Genomic DNA, 18,541 nt, shown 5'->3' on the forward strand with positions numbered 1-18,541 from the left:
TGCCCTTTTATTTAAAATGCATCTCAGGGTTATTTGTGGGGCATAGGAATTCGTTCATTATTTTTTTCAAAATATAGTCCGGCCCCCCCACAAGGTGTGAGGGACAGTGGACCGGCCCACAGCTGAAAAAGTTTGCTGACCCCTGCCCTGCAGCCTGCTTTTGCTCTTCCTCTCCGCTGCCCATGATAGAAACAATCTCCTGTCTCTTCGCAAGAAAGAGCTGGGGGGGGGGGGGTTGCCCCAAAGAAGAAGGGGGAGGTTGCTCTCAGCTACACAGCGCGCAAGATCAGCTGGCTGCCTGGGGGGCACCTAAATTTGACATCATTCCCACCTTATTATCCTCCTCCTGCTTCAACACCTCAGTTTCGTGCCCAGCTCTTTCCCCTGGATCACCAACTCTGCACACATTTGTCTTACTTGTTATTTGCAGTTAAAATAATGGAGCCAATTTTTTTCCCCTAGAAATGACACCTCATATCCCACAGTCCACTCCTATCTTGGCATATATATGACAATTTATAGTGCACCAAATGAGCCTGGGACTTCATTGTGGCTTCTTCCTGCCTTTGGAGGATTCAGAGTCACCAAGAGGCTACACGAGCCTTTCTGGTTTGTGCTTGCATATGCGCTGGGGGTAGAAAGGGTCCCCGAGACAAAGTGTTCAGTTGTGCAAGAGCTGTGCTGCTAGGCACTTGAAAATCTCAGTCCGACACCCATTTCTGTTTGGTGGAGTTAAGATATACTGCTTCTCCTCCTCAAGAGATGGTGAGGTGCCGGCCGGTTGGGAAGATCTTCCTCGTGGTCACTTTCACAATTGCGCTGGAACAAAGGAGAAACTAGGTGACGTTTCAGGCAGGCAGGGCTCAGCATCTGCAGACTTTTCCTTGCCCCTCATTTTATACATAGGAATAGGAATAATTTATTATTGGCCAAGTACATTTTCCAACATACTTGGAATTTGTTTCGGCTACTTTGCAATGTAAACATACAGACACTGTTTCTCTCGCAATACAAAGAAGCAAAGAAACCCCACCCATATTTTACCTCCCCTTAAGCTATACAATTACGAATTTAACAGTTTAATGGCACAAGGGAAAAAACTATTCTTGTGCCTGGCCGATTTTGTATTTGAAGTCCTGTAGCGACGTCCAGATGGAAGTAAATCAAGCAGATGATGACCGGGATGTAAAGGATCTGCTACAATTCTCTCTGCTCTCTTCCTAACTCGGGTAGCATACATACACTAACAACAACAGCAGCAGCAACAACAATTTATTCTATACAACCTTCTGAGGAACACAGGGCAGTTTACAATATAAAAAGACCTAACATAGTAAGTAATAAACAGTAACAATAACCCTGCCCGCCAAGGAGGAACCAACACTCATGGAGAAGAGGCCACTCTGGGGGTGCTTGCTAAGTGCCGCATCGGCTGGCTGGGCTCCCCCCGGGGCAGGTGGCGCAACACACGTTTTTTGTGTTCTTCTTGCGCCACCATCCCCGGATCCCAGCCTTGCAAGGCTACTGGGGGGGGGGTGGATATGGGGACACGGAAACCTTGCGCCCTTCAATCCCAGTATTGTGCAAGGCTAGGATCGAGGGGTGCATGGCTGCCACGCTCCACTGCTGGGTGGGTAGACTTCCGGCTTGCATGATCAACTTTGTTTTTCATTACAAAACCCAAGGTCCACCAAACAGAGAAGGTACAAAATAGTCACTCAAGGTGATGAGCATCAAATTGCAGGTCCCAGTGCCTTTGCACACACGCTCAACTCGGGAATCTCTCTCTCTCTCTCACACCCACACCCACACACCCTACATCGGCTCCTTTTTCATCCCTGGTTGTCTTGATTTCCAGCAGCCTAATCTAGAAGGGGGAAAGCCTACTTGTTACTGGCCCCAGATACCTCAATATCTGTCTACCTTATCGGTTGCGTCGCACAGATTCGCATTTGTTAGAGCCAGATTTAATGTGTTCCCCTCAAATGTTCTGAGCAATAGATTTTCTAACGGTAAAACCTCTGTTTTATGTGCATGTAATAACACATCAATAGAACCCCTTTACCATATCTTGTTAAATTGTTCCCCGATCAAGGATTCTGAGTTCAATCATTCTGGAAATTGTTGCTAAACCACCTGAATTGCATCTAGCTTATCTACTCCAGGACACTGACTCTTATAGAACATTACAGGTTGCCAGATTCCTGATTTCAGTTCTTTCATATAAAAGACTTCATGGAATGCTTCATGACTATTAAAAATCTAGTAAACTCTACGCTCCATCTTTATCTTTAAGGCCATAATACGGTACATCTAGAGATTGTAAGTAATGCGAAGGAGATTATGCGTTGAAATATTTTAGTTGGTATTTTAGAATGTAAAATGCTGTTTTTATTTATTGATTTGTTTTACCTTGTGGGCTTATAGCCGAATAAAGTATTATCTATCTTGTTACTGTGGTTAAGCTACTGAGAGTGGAGAACTTTTGCTGCTCTACTGCAAGTCACTCCGTCATCTTCCAGCAGATCCCCATCTTTCTTCTGTCTGCCCCTGCACTGAACAACCCAAGCAACAAAGACGTTCCAAAGTGGGGAGATGGAGGAGTGGGCGAGAGGTAACTCTTATCAGGAGTGCAATGCCTCAAGGACTGCCTCTCCTCAGTCACCTGCGTGGGGGTGCCTGCTTCGTGCCCCCTCAAAAATCCACACACAAGGACACAGCCCCTGCGGCACCCCCCATGCTATGCCCCTGTACCCACCACCTGGAGAATCTAGAGCTCTATTTCGGATGGCACTCACCTCCTGATGTCATTATTAGGGGAAGCGATGGCTCTATGCAGCCTCCAGGCACAGGGACATTAGGCCCCTGAATGACAAATGCTAAGAAGCAGCAACGGGAGAAGGGCTATTGCATTGCATAGGCATCTCAGGGGTTGGTTGGCCAGCCAGCTGCTAAAGGAAGCAAAATGCTGAGCTAGGCGATTCCTTGCCTGATTGGACAGGGCTCTCCAGCAACATTTGGAAGGCATCGCATTGGCTGCCCCTCCTCTGTCGCAAAACAACTGGGCACGTCAACTTTCCACTCCCTTTGCCCCCATGTACTTACCAAGCTTTCATCTTGCATTAGGCGAACTTTTCTCACCAAGGTGCGAGATAAATGGTTGCACAGTGCAACAATACTGTAAGTAAGCTGGGGGAATAACAAGGATATTGTGGTTATACAGTGGTACCTCGCGTTACAGACGCTTCAGGTTACAGACTCCGCTAACCCAGAAATAGTACCCTGGGTTAAGAACTTTGCTTCAGGATGAGAACAGAAATTGCGCCGCAGTGGCAGTGGGAGGTCGCATTAGCTAAAGTGGTACCTCAGGTTAAGAACAGTTTCAGGTTAAGAACGGACCTCCAGAATGAATTAAGTTCTTAACCAGAGGTACCACTGTACTCTTGAAAGGCAGAAGAGCCACTTATGGGATGTCCCCCAACCCCCAGTGCATTTTATGGGTACAACCAAAGAACTGCCCTGTCATCAGCCTCCAATACACAGTTGAGGTTAGGAAGCAGCACCAGGGAGACCTTAAAAAGCTGCATGGGGCATTTAGTGAGCTAACAAAACCAGGAAAATGTGATAACGTTAAAATGCAGCAATACAGAAAGATTCAGCTGGACCCTATTGCCTCTGGTTGACCAGTTCACTGTGAGCTCACCTGGGTCAGAAGGAGACAGATCTCACCCAAGAAAATGTGCTCAGTATAGCTGAAATGATTATCAGAGACCACATGGGGCTACCCTTGAAGACAGTCTGAACTGGGACAGGCAGCTGTGTTCCTCAGCAATAAGAGAGGGGTGGGAAGCCACCCATCACCTGCTCCTGAGAGCTGCTTACCTCTGTGGGGAAGGTGATCAGAGGCCGAATGCCAGTAGTGGACAGGATCAAAGCATGTACACACACTATCTATCCTGTTCTGGGCTGAGTCATCCCCCAAAGGAGCAGGTACACAGTGTTGAGGTGTTCCTGGATCCATTTCAGTCATTATAGGCTCAGCTTTGATATCAAGGAGTGCTTATTTCCTACTCTGGCTGATTTGCCAGCTATGGCCGTTCCTAGTTTGATGTAGCCTCCCTTCTTGATTACCTAGGGACTACCCTTGGAGACGGTTTGAAAACTTCAGCTAGTGAAGAACAGGCCTAGTGAGAGCTGTAGTCCAACAAGATCTGGAGGGCACCATGTTCAGGAAGGGTAGCCTAGGCACCTATCCTAATGATACATTACTCTTTAGTGTGGTTTTATGTTGAGCTGCAAATTGCTTTACTGCAAGCAGCTTGGAGAACTTTATCGATGGGTAGTCATATCAATTTAAAATAATAATAATCAATAGTGTTGATGTTAACAAGACCAGCCTGCACTCACTAGCTAGCTACTAGGGAGAGGGAAGCCAGTTCTGGAGATAGCTCTGAAAGGTACAGTATATGTCACTTAAAAAAAATAATGTTGTTTCTTTAAAATGGCGATGGGGAAGCTGTGGCTCTCCAGAAGTTGCTGGAGTAAACAACCACCGGCTCCAATGACATTTGGAAGACCAAAGGCTGCCCATCTCTGCTTTAAAACAAAACAAAAAACAGAAGTCTTGCTTCTTTGTAGAGAGCACAACACAAGCATCAGCAACCGCACTCTAAGTACAGTACCTTCCACCGCCTCCGGGCATATTGCTTTTTGAAGTTTTCCAAGTTAATGACCGACTCCCGCCTCACCAAGGCCTGGCATTTGTCTTTTGGCTGGGAAAGACAAGAGAGAACAAGGTCAGTGCTTCAGAAAGCCTGGGCCATTAAATATATATTATGTGGGTTGTGCGCTTGAAGTACAGGGCAGTGGGGGGCAATTGTGGTGCCATCTAGATGTTGCTGGACTTCAATTCCCATCAGTCCCAGGCAGCATGGCCAAGTATCAGGGAGCTGTAACTCAACAGCATCAGGCAGGCCACAGCTCTCCATCCGGACCTCAAGTCTATGACGTTATCATCCTCTCTGTCTGAAATTTGACAGTGATGAGATTGGCAGAACCAAGTGTAACATCAATAAAATGGTAGCAAATAATTTACATCTTAGGATTTAGCTGGCTCCAATGGGAGTTCTGCAGAATTCTGACAGGCCTCAGGGTACCTACCTTATCTCGCACGAGTGAGAGCTTCCAAGCATATTCAAAGCCTACCCACATGTCAGTTTGGAAGCCACTTTCTTCAAAGCTGGACTTACTGGACTTTCCCTAGCATGAACCCAAACCAGTACTTAGCACACACCTTAGAATCATAGAATCCTAGAGTTGGAAGAGACCACAAGGGCCATCCAGTCCAACCCCCTGCCAAGCAGGAAACACCATCAAAGCATTCCTGACAGATGGCTGTCAAGCCTCTGCTTAAAGACCTCCAAGGAAGGAGACTCCACCACACTCCTTGGCAGTGAATTCCACTGCCGAACAGCTCTCACTGTCAGGAAGTTCTTCCTAATGTTTAGGTGGAATCTTCTTTCTTGTAGTTTGAATCCATTGCTCCATGTCCGCTTCTCTGGAGCAGCAGAAAACAACCTTTCTCCCTCCTCTATATGACATCCTTTTATATATTTGAACATGGCTATCATATCACCCCTTAACCTTCTCTTCTCCAGGCTAAACATACCCAGCTCCCTAAGCCATTCCTCATAAGGCATTGTTTCCAGGCCTTTGACCATTTTGGTTGCCCTCCTCTGGACACGTTCCAGCTTGTCAGTATCCTTCTTGAACTGTGGTGCCCAGAACTGGACACAGTATTCCAGGTGAGGTCTGACCAGAGCAGAATATAGTGGTACTATTACTTCCCTTGATCTAGACGCTATACTCCTATTGATGCAGCCCAGAATTGCCTTCCATCAAGTGAGAGCCTCATCTTGCTGAGACCATCACTAGAAACAAATTACTGTAACAGGCAATGGACAAACATTATTCACTCAACTAATCCTAGGGTGCAGCGTTTGGGACCATCAAGAAAACGTGAGTAAGAGGCGACATGACAGAAGGGCATAACATTATGCATGGGATGGCGAAAGTACAGTAGTTAGAGAATTCCTTGCCTCCCGTCCCGCCCCCGCCAATAATACTAGAATTCGTGGGCTTTCAACTGCAGCTGAATAATAAAAAAGTATTTCTTCACACAGCACATAGTTAAACAATTATGGAACTCCCTCCCACAGGAGGCTGTGGTGGCCCCCAATTTGGATGACTTTAAAAGAGGATTAGGGCAATTAATGGAAGATAAAACTAGCCACAAGGGTCAAGCTCTGCCTCCACAATCAGAGGCAGCAATGCTTCTGAATACCAGTTGCTGGAAACCACAGGAAGGGAGATTTGTGCTCAGATCCTGCTTGCAGGCATCTGGGTAGCCGCTCTGAGAAGGACCAGACAGGCCACTGGTCTCATCCAGCAAGCTCTTAGTATGTTCCTTTGTGTAGCATACAGACAGATGGTGCTGCAAGTAACCACATTATATGAAATAAATATTTATTGTTTCTATAAGTGTGAAATTAGTTACATATTTGAGAAGACCAATGCTGCCCAGGCAATGCTCTTCTCTTTCAAAAGCAGGAACAAAAATGTGTGCACTCCCCCCCTCCCACACTTTCTCCTTCTAATAATCTGAGTCAAAACAGCAACAAAAACAAAGTCTCAGGTTCCACAACAGGAGTCTTCAGTCATCTGGTTCCTTCACTGGACCATGTTCTTTGCTTGGGGTGGGGTGGAATGTCAAGTCCCTTGACAATGCCTTACGCATCACCCCAGTCAATATGCTGAGTGTAGAGTTGATTTTAGAGCTCTCCATTCACTCTGTAACCCATTCACGATTCTGCTTTTCAGCTGAAATGCCTGCTACTGTTTGAAGTAGACTGCGCTCAGGATTGCAGAGGGTGCTGTGGGCAAGAAAGAGCTTGTACATCTGAATCCATCGCTATTAAAAGCACCAGTCATACTGAGTTTCAAATCAATGCATTCTTACTGCTGACTCTTTCACAGGACAGCAATAGAGGCTGTTAAGGATGCTTAACTATCTACAATCAGGTATTTAGGAGGTATCACATGGTAACAGTAAGCTGCTTCCATCTTCCAAAGTACAATGACAGCAAAGGCTTTCACTTTGAAATGCAAAGTATGCTTCAAAAAGAGAACAGGGTGTCATTCAAAGGAATTTCAAGTCATTTCTAACTGGCAAAATTCACAGCCTCCCTGTTAAAAAGGGTAAAAAGAATGGCAAGAGTTCATATGCCCTGTGTTGTGGCACATATATTTTCAGAGTTCAAAAAGCCAACTGCAACAGTGACTGTCAATTATGTTTTTCAGAAATAAAGTGAACAAGTGGGGCTTCACCATTAGTGTGCAGGAATCTTGAGGTGTCGTGAATAGACAAATCTGAAACTCCATTTTAGACAGAGTTACTGACTTGATTTTGCAACGCCTGGGTTCAAGGCAGCTAGGAATTCTTCACAGCAGGATCTATTTAGCAGCTCCCTAAGAGAGTCATTTATATCTTTGTTAAAGACGGAGCCAAAATTTCCAGTGATATAGGCATCACCTCCATCTTCCAGCTGAGAGCTGCCTGTAAATTCTTGAATCCACTTGAGTTCTTCGGACAATTCCTTACTCAAGGACTCGTAATGTGACTGCCGGTCCATGTACTTGCTAGCAACCCCAGTGAGGCTGCTGCCCACAAGCCTGATGTCCTCCTGCAGGTGCTTCTTCAGAGATTCAATCTTGCGATACTCGTACTTCAGCTGGGAAAGTTCATGTCTCACGTTTTCATGTTCTTCTTTGTACCAAGCTTCTTTCTCGTTGTAGATGGAAACGAGGGCGTCAATGTCCTCTTGCAAAGCATCATGGGACACAGCCAGAGCACTGAAGTTCTGCTCCATCCTGGAGATGTCTTCCACCACATGGGCAAAGCGCTCAAAGTTGATGTACGTGTTGTTGGGTGGCATGCTGGAGTGGCATTTGATGGTGTACTCCTTCAGGCGCTTGGTCTTCAGTTGCTGGTTCTCAGCCCTTTTGCTTTCTGGGACCTTCGTTTCTTCCTTGGGCTGGTGAGTCTTCAGACAGAAGTAGTAGGGCATGGTTATTACTGATTGATCTGCAGAATCATGCAAAGTGCTTCTATAGACACCACAGCATCAACCACAACACAGCAGGCAAAAGGAAGGCAAACACACAACACATATCCATGGTGCTGGGTGAAAACAGGATTCCTTCATGCATGTCACAGACATTTTATTTTTACAAAAAAAGGTTGGTGGAACAAAAACATCCCTGTGAGCACTATGACTGACTGAATGCTGGCACCTGTGCATTTGCAGTTTCAAAAGTGGTCAATTTTTGTAAAAAAACAGAAAATATTTCAGAAAATACACTATTGAGCATATTCTCTCTCTCTCTCTCTCTCTCTCTCTCTCTCTCTCTCTCTCTCTCTCTCTGTGTGTGTGTGTACTGGGGTCATCAAAGTCTGTAGCCCTCCTGGAAAGCAAGTTATGGGACAAAACAAACAGGTCCTTCCTAAGTGATTTCTGTGAAATGAGTGTGAGTGTTGTGTGGCTATTTTTCCTGTTACTGAGGAATGCTTCCAGTTGCCATTTGAAAGCAAGAGTGTCAGTGTGTTTGTGTGTATGTAAATATAAAATCAATATTGCGTGATCTCAACAATCAGAGCCAGAAGTACCCACAGTAAGCGTAAAGTTGATGGGTCTGTCTGTCTCACTAATTTTGTGCTATGCCCCCCACAGCAGCTATTTGTGACCGGCGTCCCTAGCACTCTCTCAAAATGTGCCCACTGACCCAAAAAGGTTGGTAGCCCCTGATTCATTGTGATGTGAAAAACATCTTTAGAGTCCAGCACTCCAGATTCCAGCATGCAAAGACCAGCTGCATATATCCCATGTTACAATGGATGTCCAGCACTGAATGAATGTTTGAGTTTCACCTGCAAATACTGGCTATTCCAGATGAACTTAATGGATGCCCCATATTAATATCACATATCACTGTGTTCTCAATTATTCACAAAAATTGTCTGGGGTCTTCAACATTCAGGTGTGAGAATTGACACTGGGCAAATGTAGGACATCCACTGTTGTCTTCTACACAGCAGAACACCACAAACACAAACACAAAGAAAGACACAGAGAGGCGTGTGATCCACTGGGTACTTCTAGGCTATAGCCACCCTTGAAATGTTGGACAAATGCAAGGGAGTGTTTTTTACAACCTCCTATAGATTTCAAGGTGGACTGGATGGAGCAAATTCATACCAGATAAGAGCCCAGCCAAACACAGCTGGAATGTGGTTTTATGTCTGTCCATGCAAACAGCAAGCAGATGTATCACCATCACACAACACATTCCATGAGTTTTCTCTATGCTTGTCAACACGCATCTCAGCATCGCATATTTTTTATCTCTTGCTTAAGACAAGAAAGCATTTTTTTAAAAAGGCAACATGTATTATTATTTTGTTTTGCAGAGTTTCTGACAATGTTTGGCAAAAATGAATCTCCCTCCCCCAAGGAGGTTAAAACTGTGAGAAACCAAACTAAAGGTCATTGTCATTCATGCTGCCGTAATGTTTAAAGTCAGATATGCCAGAGCAAGTGAGAATTATGACAGGTGACATTTAAATGCCAAAATGCAGAACGCCATACAAAGCTCTGTCCGAATAAAAAATACCCCCTTCCCCTGTGACACCACATGCCCCACTTGCAGGCTTACCGTGATCCAGGGGTGAGTGAGAGCTTCTTGGATGGTGAGTCGTTTCCTACAAAGAGAGAAAATTTGTTAAGTAAGCGAGCCCTCCTTGCAGGGAAGAGCTGCTGGCCACAACTGTTCTTCAAGTTGTGTCGCATACTGGCTGCAGAGACAGCCCTGTCTGTCTCCCTCTTTAAAAGCATCCCTAGTCTAAAGCTACCACAAGAGAGGTCAGAGGATGAGCTGAAGATGAAGGACACATGGAAACAGAGCAGATCTGTGCCCGTGAACTGCCTGGAATGGGAGGCCACCTGAGAAGAAGATGGGGGCACTCTCCGGATGAAGTGCCCTTGTGCTGTGGTTCTCAAGCACCCAACAACCAGCTGTCTGCTGGGGCACTTGAGACAACCCACTTGTCAATCATCTGATGCGATAATGATGCCAGGTGATTGACAGGCGGGTTGCCCTGCCCCACCCACCAAGCCACAATTGCTGACAGATAAGGATTTAGCCTGCTGGGCCAAAAAATGTCCCCATCCCCATCCCCTGCCCCTTTATAATGGTCCAGAATCTACAGTTGGCCTGGAAAGAGGAACAAGATTATTAACTGGGACAATATTTCACTGTGCTCTGTAAGCGACATTGGCTCCCAAGTTCATTTCCAGACCCAATTTGCCTTCAAATTACATTTTAAACCTTCTTAGGACTAGGTTACCTGAAAGACTGCCTTCTCCAATATGCACCCTGCCAAAGCTTCAGCTCTCTTCCGCAGGCCGTGTCCTGAGTGTCCCTGTGGCACATCATGCAACCAGCGGGGAGACAGCAGCCTTTTTGGTAGTGATCGTCCCTCTCAGCTTATGGAACAACCTTCCCAGGGAGGCTTGCCTGGAGCCATCCTTGTGGTCATCTTGGCTCAAGAAGAGCTTTCTGCTCACCCAGCCCTTCTAAACAACTATGTAGTAGTTGCGGTTTTTAATTTTTGGGTTCAGTCTGCTTTCGGTCGCATTTTTTTGTACTTAGGGCATTTGTGGTTTCATGGTTAACTTCATATTTACATTTTTTCCCTGCTATTTACTGTAAGCTGCCTGGATAAGTTTATGCTGTGAGGCATAAACCAATCAACCAAACCATGGGGGGCAGGACCAGGAGGCTTTAGGGCCTGTCTGTACCTCAGCTTAATTCCTCCCACCTCCTTTAATTTCCCCTCGTCCATGCGGTTTACAGCTTTTGCAGCACTCCCCTCCAACTACTGCTGCCCCACACTTTCTCCTCCCTAAATCCATAGATATCCTATGCTTTGAGGGTTAGAGTTATGCTTTTTTTGGGGGGGGGTTGCAGTTGTATTCTCAAAAATTAATAAATATATATTAAAAGAGAAGAAAAAGAAGATGCAAATAGGAGAGCGACATTGATTAAACAGGGAATCTGTGGGCTAAGGGAGCAGAGAGTGTGAGACAGCAGTAGTTGGAGGAGAATTCCCTGTGGAAGAGGGGGAATGAACTGAAGGTGGCACGAGGGGGTCACCATCCATGCTAAGCCAAGGTATGGGTCAGCTCTGAGACTGGCCTTCCTCTCACCCTCCTCCTGACGGGTCATTTGGGGCTCACCGGGTATCTTTTACCAGAAGCTTCCGAATGAAATCTTTGGCGAGGTCACTGGTGTGGCTGAAGAACTCTTCGTCAAATTCATAGTTCACAGCTGTGATGTTGGCCAGCGTCTCCTGTTTGGTATCTCCGAGGAATGGCGAAGCCCCGCTAAGCCTAGGGGGACCATAGGGAGAGAGAAGGGTCATTAGCCTGCAGAGAAAAACAGGGAAAATTGGTCCCATTCCTGACCCCATAGCAGAGAATGTTATGCCTGCAGTTTTTCTGCCTGCTTTTAAACGGACTGGGGGGGGGGACGGGGGACAGGATCTGAATGGTGTATTGACAGCTTCTGTAGGAAGGGAGAGGGCAGGCTGAGCCCATGAAGCTAAGATAGGCAGACTCCATCGTGGTTTAAATCTAGGGCCCTATGAAGAGCTACGAAATAGGAGACAGAATGATCTGATCTTATAGGGCAAAACACCCTGGGAATTTCTCCTGTGAAATAAATGGGAGCTCCTCAAGAGCAAAACATGCGTTTGTGGGGCTCCCATTTATTATTGAGAGCCAGTGTGGTGCACTAGCAAGAGTGTCGAACTCGGGCCTGGGAGACCAGGGTTCAAATCCCTACTCAGCCATGAAGCCCACTGCGTGACTTTGGGCCTAACCTACCTTGCAGGGTTGCTGTGAGGATAAAAGTGGAAAGAAGGAGAACCGTGTATGCAACTTTGAGCTCCTTGGTGGAAAGGCGGGATTTGAATGTAAAAATAAATATGTAAAATAAATAATAGGGTTTGCACAGAAATAAACCACCAGGGGATTGTGCCCTATGTAAGTTAGTGCTGTTTGGACATCCTATTTCAGGACAAAAATGTCTCGGGCTCCTCCTACCCAGCGTATCTGTCAAAATTCACTCAAGACAAGGAGTAGGAAAGATGCAGTGAAATCAAATCCAGGAATCCCCTGGTGCAGGGAGGAAGTTATTTTTCTGAAGGTTCAGCAGCTGCCCTTGTTTGCAACGAAAGAAGGCCTGCCTGCCTGCCAATAATACAGTGGGTGCTCAGCAGTCTTTATTTAGCCTGTGAGAGGAGCCTGGCTTCTTTCTCAAATGCCCTTCACTGTAAGCGACGTCCTTTGCTTACCTTCTTTTTTAAATAAAATGTGTCATAGCACTTTCTTGTCTGTCTTTGAAGAGGGATGCTGAGTTGTGAAATCGAGAGACTGGGAAATGCTGCTCCTATCCCAAGGGCTGAAACAGTCTCCCACTTTCAGGTCTATAACAGTCACCTACCATATTTAGGCTGCACAGCTTAAATGCTATTTATAGGGAAGGACCTTAGCTCAGAGATGGAGCATCTGTTTTGCATGCAGAAGGTCTCAGGTTCAGGCCCCACAACATCTCCAGGTAAGTATGGGAACATCCCTTGCCTGAAACCCTGGAGAGCTGCTGCCGGTCAGTGTGGACAATACTGAGTGAGAGAAACCAATGGGTTGACTCAGTATAAGGCTGCTCCCTACATCCCAACATGTTTGTGGCAGCATCTCCTGACCATAATGTAGGAATAATGTCCCTGTTACAGGAAAGGAGGTCATTGTGGAGGAGTGGACAGAGGCTTCATCTGGAACCAGGGAGACCTACTCATTACTAAGGAGGGGGGGTGCTTAACCCTTCCCCACTGAATCATATTCTCACTCTGCATCAATACAGAGCTTTGAAAACATTCTCAATAATTTGGGAGGATTTTTGTGCTGGTCAGCGTAATTGATGGGAGTCTATTTTACTTTCTGCATTGCAATGCATTATTTCCAGGGGGACACCTGAAGTTATTCACTATTTTGCATAGAACCGAGCTGTTGTTACACTTAAAAAAAAAACCCAACTGTCCTGCATTTGAGATTTTGGAAGACTTTATGGTATATAGTTGGTCTTATTTCTGGTCAGTTGTCCATAATAAACTGGTGTGGATGATGCTATCATAATTCCTCTTCTTTACTTTATGTGCTATTTTACTGCAGTTGCTTTTGTCCATCACTTTCGTTTTCCTGATTATGTAATTATGTAATTTGCTTTGTAGGGTAGGCCAGTCTCAGTATCTGCATATTGCAGCTGTTGGGGGAAGGAGGCAGAGAGAGAGAGAGACACGTGACTCACCTGAGGTCTCAGGGCTTCATAGCAGAGGCAAGATTTGAGCTGAGGACTTTCTTACCACTACCCACTACCCTGGAGGGGGGCAAGTTGGGAGATGATAGGAAAAGAACACCCCGGAAAAGACTAGACACTGGGGACACACACAACTTCATTGAGACTGGAGCATTCCATGGACACAGACCCTCTTTGTTTGCTTTCTGCAGACTCCCCCACAATGACTTTGCACAAATTCTACTTCCAGCCCAAGGACAAGGGTAACAATAGTTTGCATCAAAGTGTTCAAAGCACACAAGAATCTAGTGCTGATTGGGGGGGGTGGGGAGCACAGCATAGGAAGACACTGCACCGCCACCTAGTGAGCAGCCTTGGCAACTGCATGGTGGAACTGGAATTTGGAGAAAGGGACTAGAGAGGTGCTGGGCTAACAACAGGGATGTGGCTTCCCCCTGCCCCATGGAATCCCTGCCAATGACCTGCTCTTGGATATGATATCAGGGTGTAGAAGGGATGATTCCAGGGAGGAACGGCTCTTTATCAAGGATAAGATCCACCGAGTTCTACCCAGCATTCTCTGCAACAAATCCAGTAACTGGGACTTAAAGGTAAAGGGACCCCTGACCATTAGGTCCAGTCGTGTCCGACACTGGGGTTGTGGCGCTCATCTCGCTTTACTGGCCGAGGGAGCCAGCGTACAGCTTCTGGGTCATGTGGCCAGCATGACTAAGCCGCTTCTGGTGAACCAGAGCAGCGCACGGAAATGCCGTTTACCTTCCCGTCGGAGTGGTACCTATTTATCTATTTGCACTTGACATGCTTTTGAACTGCTAGGTTGGCAGAAGTTGGGACTGAGCAACGGAAGCTCATACCGTTACTGGGATTTGAACCACTGACCTTCTGATTGGCAAGCCCTAGGCTCTGTGGTTTAACCCACAGCACCACCCACGTCCTTACTTACTTACTTACTTGGACTTACTTCTGCTTTAATTTGCTGGGGGCCAATTTGTGCGGATAAAATGGTGGAGTGGGAATCATGTACGTCACATTGAGCTCCCTGGAGGGAAAGCAGGGCATAAAAGCAGTACAAAAACAGAGATATAATCCAGTGCGGTACTTACAGAATGTAGGTGATAACTCCTATACTCCTGAAACAAAACAAAAGAAAAAAGATGGAAATATTTAAATTAACACCCACTATTGTGCAATCTACTGGCATATGCAGATGGAAAGTGGGAAGAAGAAAGCCACAGTGGAACCTAACTTTGACAAATAAACACATCCTATACCATGTTTGGTAGTTTTTAATAATAATATAAAGAGAGTGCTGGCATTGCTGGTGTTTTTCCATAGAACTTGGCCAAACTAGTTAAGGTTTTGAATATTTACCAACTTATAAAACCCCAGCAGTGGTTCTTTCACTTGATGCAACCAAAGCTTTTGATAAAGTTAATTGGGATTTTCATAAAGAATTATTAAAATTTCAAGAATTTGGCACGCAAAGTTTATAGGCGTTATTAATCAGCTTTATAATAGCAATTTAGCACATATTTGAGTTAGTGGTAGAGATTCTAATCAATTTCCAGTCTGTAAGAGAACAAAACAAGGTTGTACACTTTCACCCTTTTTATTTGGAACCACTGGCTGAACTAATTAGAAATGACTCGATAACAACTGGAGTTCAAATCAGTCACATTTGCAGGTATATTGCACAGTGTAAGAAGAATGTTTGCAGGTGGTATCTTGCTTTTATTGACTGATCTCGAACCATCAGACAAGAAGTGATGCTATACTGGAAGGGAATGGAAAGAAGAAAATCCTTACCACATATCTGCAGCCAGCCCAAGAGGCTCGTAGTTCACTATTTCTGGTGCTGAAAGGAACAGCAAGAATCAGCAAGAGGGCGTACTAAAGATTTTAAAGGCAAGTACAGAACCACAAACCTAGAAGGCAGGCACACACACACACATGCACATACACACGCACAACCCCTCTGGAGCCCCCAGGACACAATTCCCCTCCTCCTTCCCAACCTGCACCCTCAGCGCCACTGCACATGCCCCACCTCCACAAACAATAAGGAATTCCCGGGGCATAACTCACACCAAAGGCTGGTCTCCTTTGGAAGGAGGTCATGGGAGGGCTTGCTGGCAATTCATAACATTTGAGAACATTTTCAGACTTGCAGGTGGATCTATGTGAAGGGGGGAAAGCTTAACCTAGGAATGGAAAACATGTGGCCTTCCAGGTGTTGTTGGACTTGGATAGCCTCAGCCAGCAGAGCCAGTAAGCAGGGAGAATGAGAACTGGAGGGCCACATCTGGAGGGCCACGAGTTCTCGACCCCTACAGTCCAGGGACCCCCACAGACCAGTTTCCATGAAGCACAAGTACTTTTCAGTCGCTCTAATCTAAACAAGTGGCAGCCATAATGAATGCCAGTGACTGCAGTATTAACTTTGATTGATTAAACAATCAACAACTAACAGTGAAATGGCTGAGACTTACCCACAAATTCTGGCGTCCCAAAAATATTTTTAAACTCAACGCCATCTTCTATTTCATGAGCCAGACCAAAATCAATCAGTTTTATGTGCGGGATGGGGATATTCTTTTCCAGCAGCATAATATTCTCAGGCTTATTGGATAACAGGGAAGACACACATACAAAGAAATAATAAAGTCAGGTTTGTGGATTGATCCAGCCCTGTTTTTTAACAGGAATATAAGAATCTGCCTCTTAACTGAGTCAAAGCAGGAGTCCATCAGGCTCAGTATTGTCTACACCGATTGCTTTCAGACACATACTCCACCCACACCCACCCTGGAAATGCCAGGGATTCAACCTGCGACCCTCTGCTTACAAAACAGATGCTAAACCACTAAGCTACAGCCCTTCCCTAACCTAGATTCAGGTGGGCCTATAGAAAAGGGTTCCTCTGATTGCCCTAAAACAGATGCAAAATGCAATTCAATGCACCAAAGCAAATGCAGCTGTGTCATGCTGAGTCATGGCCTGCAGCTCTAGCAAACCATGACTCAGAGATTTATATTTTGACAGCTATCGTAATTTCCGTTTACGCTTTCCACCTCAACTGCACAAGACAATGGCAATATAAAATCTGGCAACTGCAGTTTCATAAAAGGAGCTTAGAGACAGGACACCTGCTTTGTATACAGAAGGTCCCAGGCTCCATCTCTGGCAGCATCTCCAGTTAATGAAGGCTTGGTTGCCCAGAGATGGAGAAGACCCTCCTCTGCCTGAGACAACCCTGGAAGGCCCCTTGCCAGTTGGGGTAGATGGGCAAACAGCCCAACCAGCTGCTAAAAGGCAGCTTCAGGTTCTTAATGATCTTTTCCCAATTGGTAGTTATGTTACTCATGTTACAGATCTCTCTCCTGAATGCTTAATACTTGCGGGTTTGTTTGTTTCATTCTCTAGTACATGCAAAACCATTTCCCATCACTCTTTTTGATCAAGTACCCCCCACTTGCTTTTCCGGTATGAAACAACTGCCACCACTATCATTCATGAAAAATTCCCAGTCCTACATTCCCTAACAGAGGTACTGGTGGTTCCTTTCTCCTTTAAAAATAGAAAAGGGGTGGGGAGAGATTTGATCCTCACGTCCAAAGCTGTAAACACAAAGCCCATTCAAGCTGGATAAAAGTGGATGGGAGGGTGGATAAATCAAGCCCCCTGATTCTCCTCTTGAGGAGGTGAGTTACAGACTCTTAACCTCTGTGAAAAGATTATACGTGCTCAGTCAGAGATACTGAATCACAGAGGGAAACCTGGGTGCACAGTGGTGGAAATTGCAGTGGAGTGTTGTGTGTGAATTTGTACTTCTTACTCTGAGAGCTGCAATTAAGAACCCCCCCCAGCCATTTAAACTGACTTTTCTCTTCCTGAAATGCAAAGGCACTGCAAGGTTCAGGTGAAGAAAATGCCAGAGGTGAGACAGAAGCAAATCCCATTAGCCACCTTTGTTCTTTTCCTAGTTCAGTTTACAGGGTGGGGTGGAGGGTTGCTACACATGGGGCAGGCCAGTCCCCAAAGAGGAATCTTCCACCATTCACAGCACAGCAAAGGGTGGGAGGAACTCAGATTTTGAGATTAGATTACAGCCCCATACAGGCTGTGCTTGCTTTGACAGTGAGTACAGTTCCAATGTATACAAAGCAGCTGAGCTCTGGTTTATTTGTTTATAGAATTTCTTGCTTGCCCTTTCTCCAGAAGGTTGCAAAGGCTTACAAGTCCACATGGCACAGGAGCCACAAAAGCCAAGCATGTTTAAAGCACACTCCAGAATTTGCTTTCCCAACCTGGTGCCCTCCAAATGTTTTGAACTGCAACTCCCAGCCAGCACAGCTAAAAAAGGCTGAGGGCTGACTGGGAGTTGTAGCCCCCAAAATATGGAGGGCACCATGCTGGTGAAAGCTGATCTACAGTCAGCTGTCAACAGGGTCACCGACTTGGGCCCCAGATTATGGGTGCCCGGAGGCACATGCGACGTAATGTGACATCATGATGTCACGTTGTGCTGTGACATCATGACATCACATTATGCCACATGTGCCGCAGAGGTGCCTGGGAACCCTGGAAGTCCTGTCCAAGGCCCTGTGGTGTGGGTGCCAAGCACCCACAGCAAAAATTTTGTGGTTGCCCAGTCTCCCAGGGCCCCCTAGAGTTGACATCAGTGGCTGCCAAGCCCATTCTTCCCGACTTCCCTGCTTACCTTTAAATCAAAATGGGCTATTTTCTTGTCGTGCAAGTAGCTGACACCATCTAGGATCTGCTTAATGAACTGTGTGGCTTCCTCTTCACTCAGCGACTCCTTCTGGGCCAGGAAATCAAAAAGTTCTCCTCCAGACACGCTACAAAGCCAACAAGAAAGTATTGTAAAGTATTAACAGCAACACGACGGAGATTCATTGTACTATTCTGCTTCCGGTTCCCTGGGTTAGTCTAATGGATGTTTCTAACAAATTACCACTGCTGTTTGCTGAATAGAGCATTCATCTTGAATTCTTTGCACAAAGCTTATGAGGTGGTTAGACATGGGCGT

The 18,541-nt window shown here is 45.8% G+C and overlaps 1 protein-coding gene across 2 annotated transcripts in view; it reads right to left on the reverse strand.

Moving 5' to 3' along the window:
• Positions 1–458: 458 nt before the first annotated feature.
• The window catches only part of DAPK2 (death associated protein kinase 2), a 59,729-nt gene continuing 41,646 nt past the window's right edge, over positions 459–18,541 (reverse strand). The window contains exons 4-12 of one of the 2 annotated variants that reach the window (XM_033167214.1): positions 18,212–18,350; positions 15,981–16,110; positions 15,298–15,346; positions 14,595–14,621; positions 11,355–11,507; positions 9,772–9,817; positions 4,683–4,772; positions 3,106–3,189; positions 459–819 (exon numbers count right to left, since the gene is read on the reverse strand). In XM_033167214.1, the coding sequence (XP_033023105.1) occupies positions 733–819; positions 3,106–3,189; positions 4,683–4,772; positions 9,772–9,817; positions 11,355–11,507; positions 14,595–14,621; positions 15,298–15,346; positions 15,981–16,110; positions 18,212–18,350 (805 nt within the window). In that variant the 3' untranslated portion in view covers positions 459–732. Of the gene's footprint in view, positions 820–3,105; positions 3,190–4,682; positions 4,773–6,511; positions 8,103–9,771; positions 9,818–11,354; positions 11,508–14,594; positions 14,622–15,297; positions 15,347–15,980; positions 16,111–18,211; positions 18,351–18,541 lie in introns of those variants that run through there. The other variant, XM_033167213.1, reaches the window with a different exon arrangement.

The sequence above is a fragment of the Lacerta agilis genome, chromosome 13, assembly GCF_009819535.1.
Source record: "Lacerta agilis isolate rLacAgi1 chromosome 13, rLacAgi1.pri, whole genome shotgun sequence".
Taxonomy (NCBI): domain Eukaryota; kingdom Metazoa; phylum Chordata; class Lepidosauria; order Squamata; family Lacertidae; genus Lacerta; species Lacerta agilis.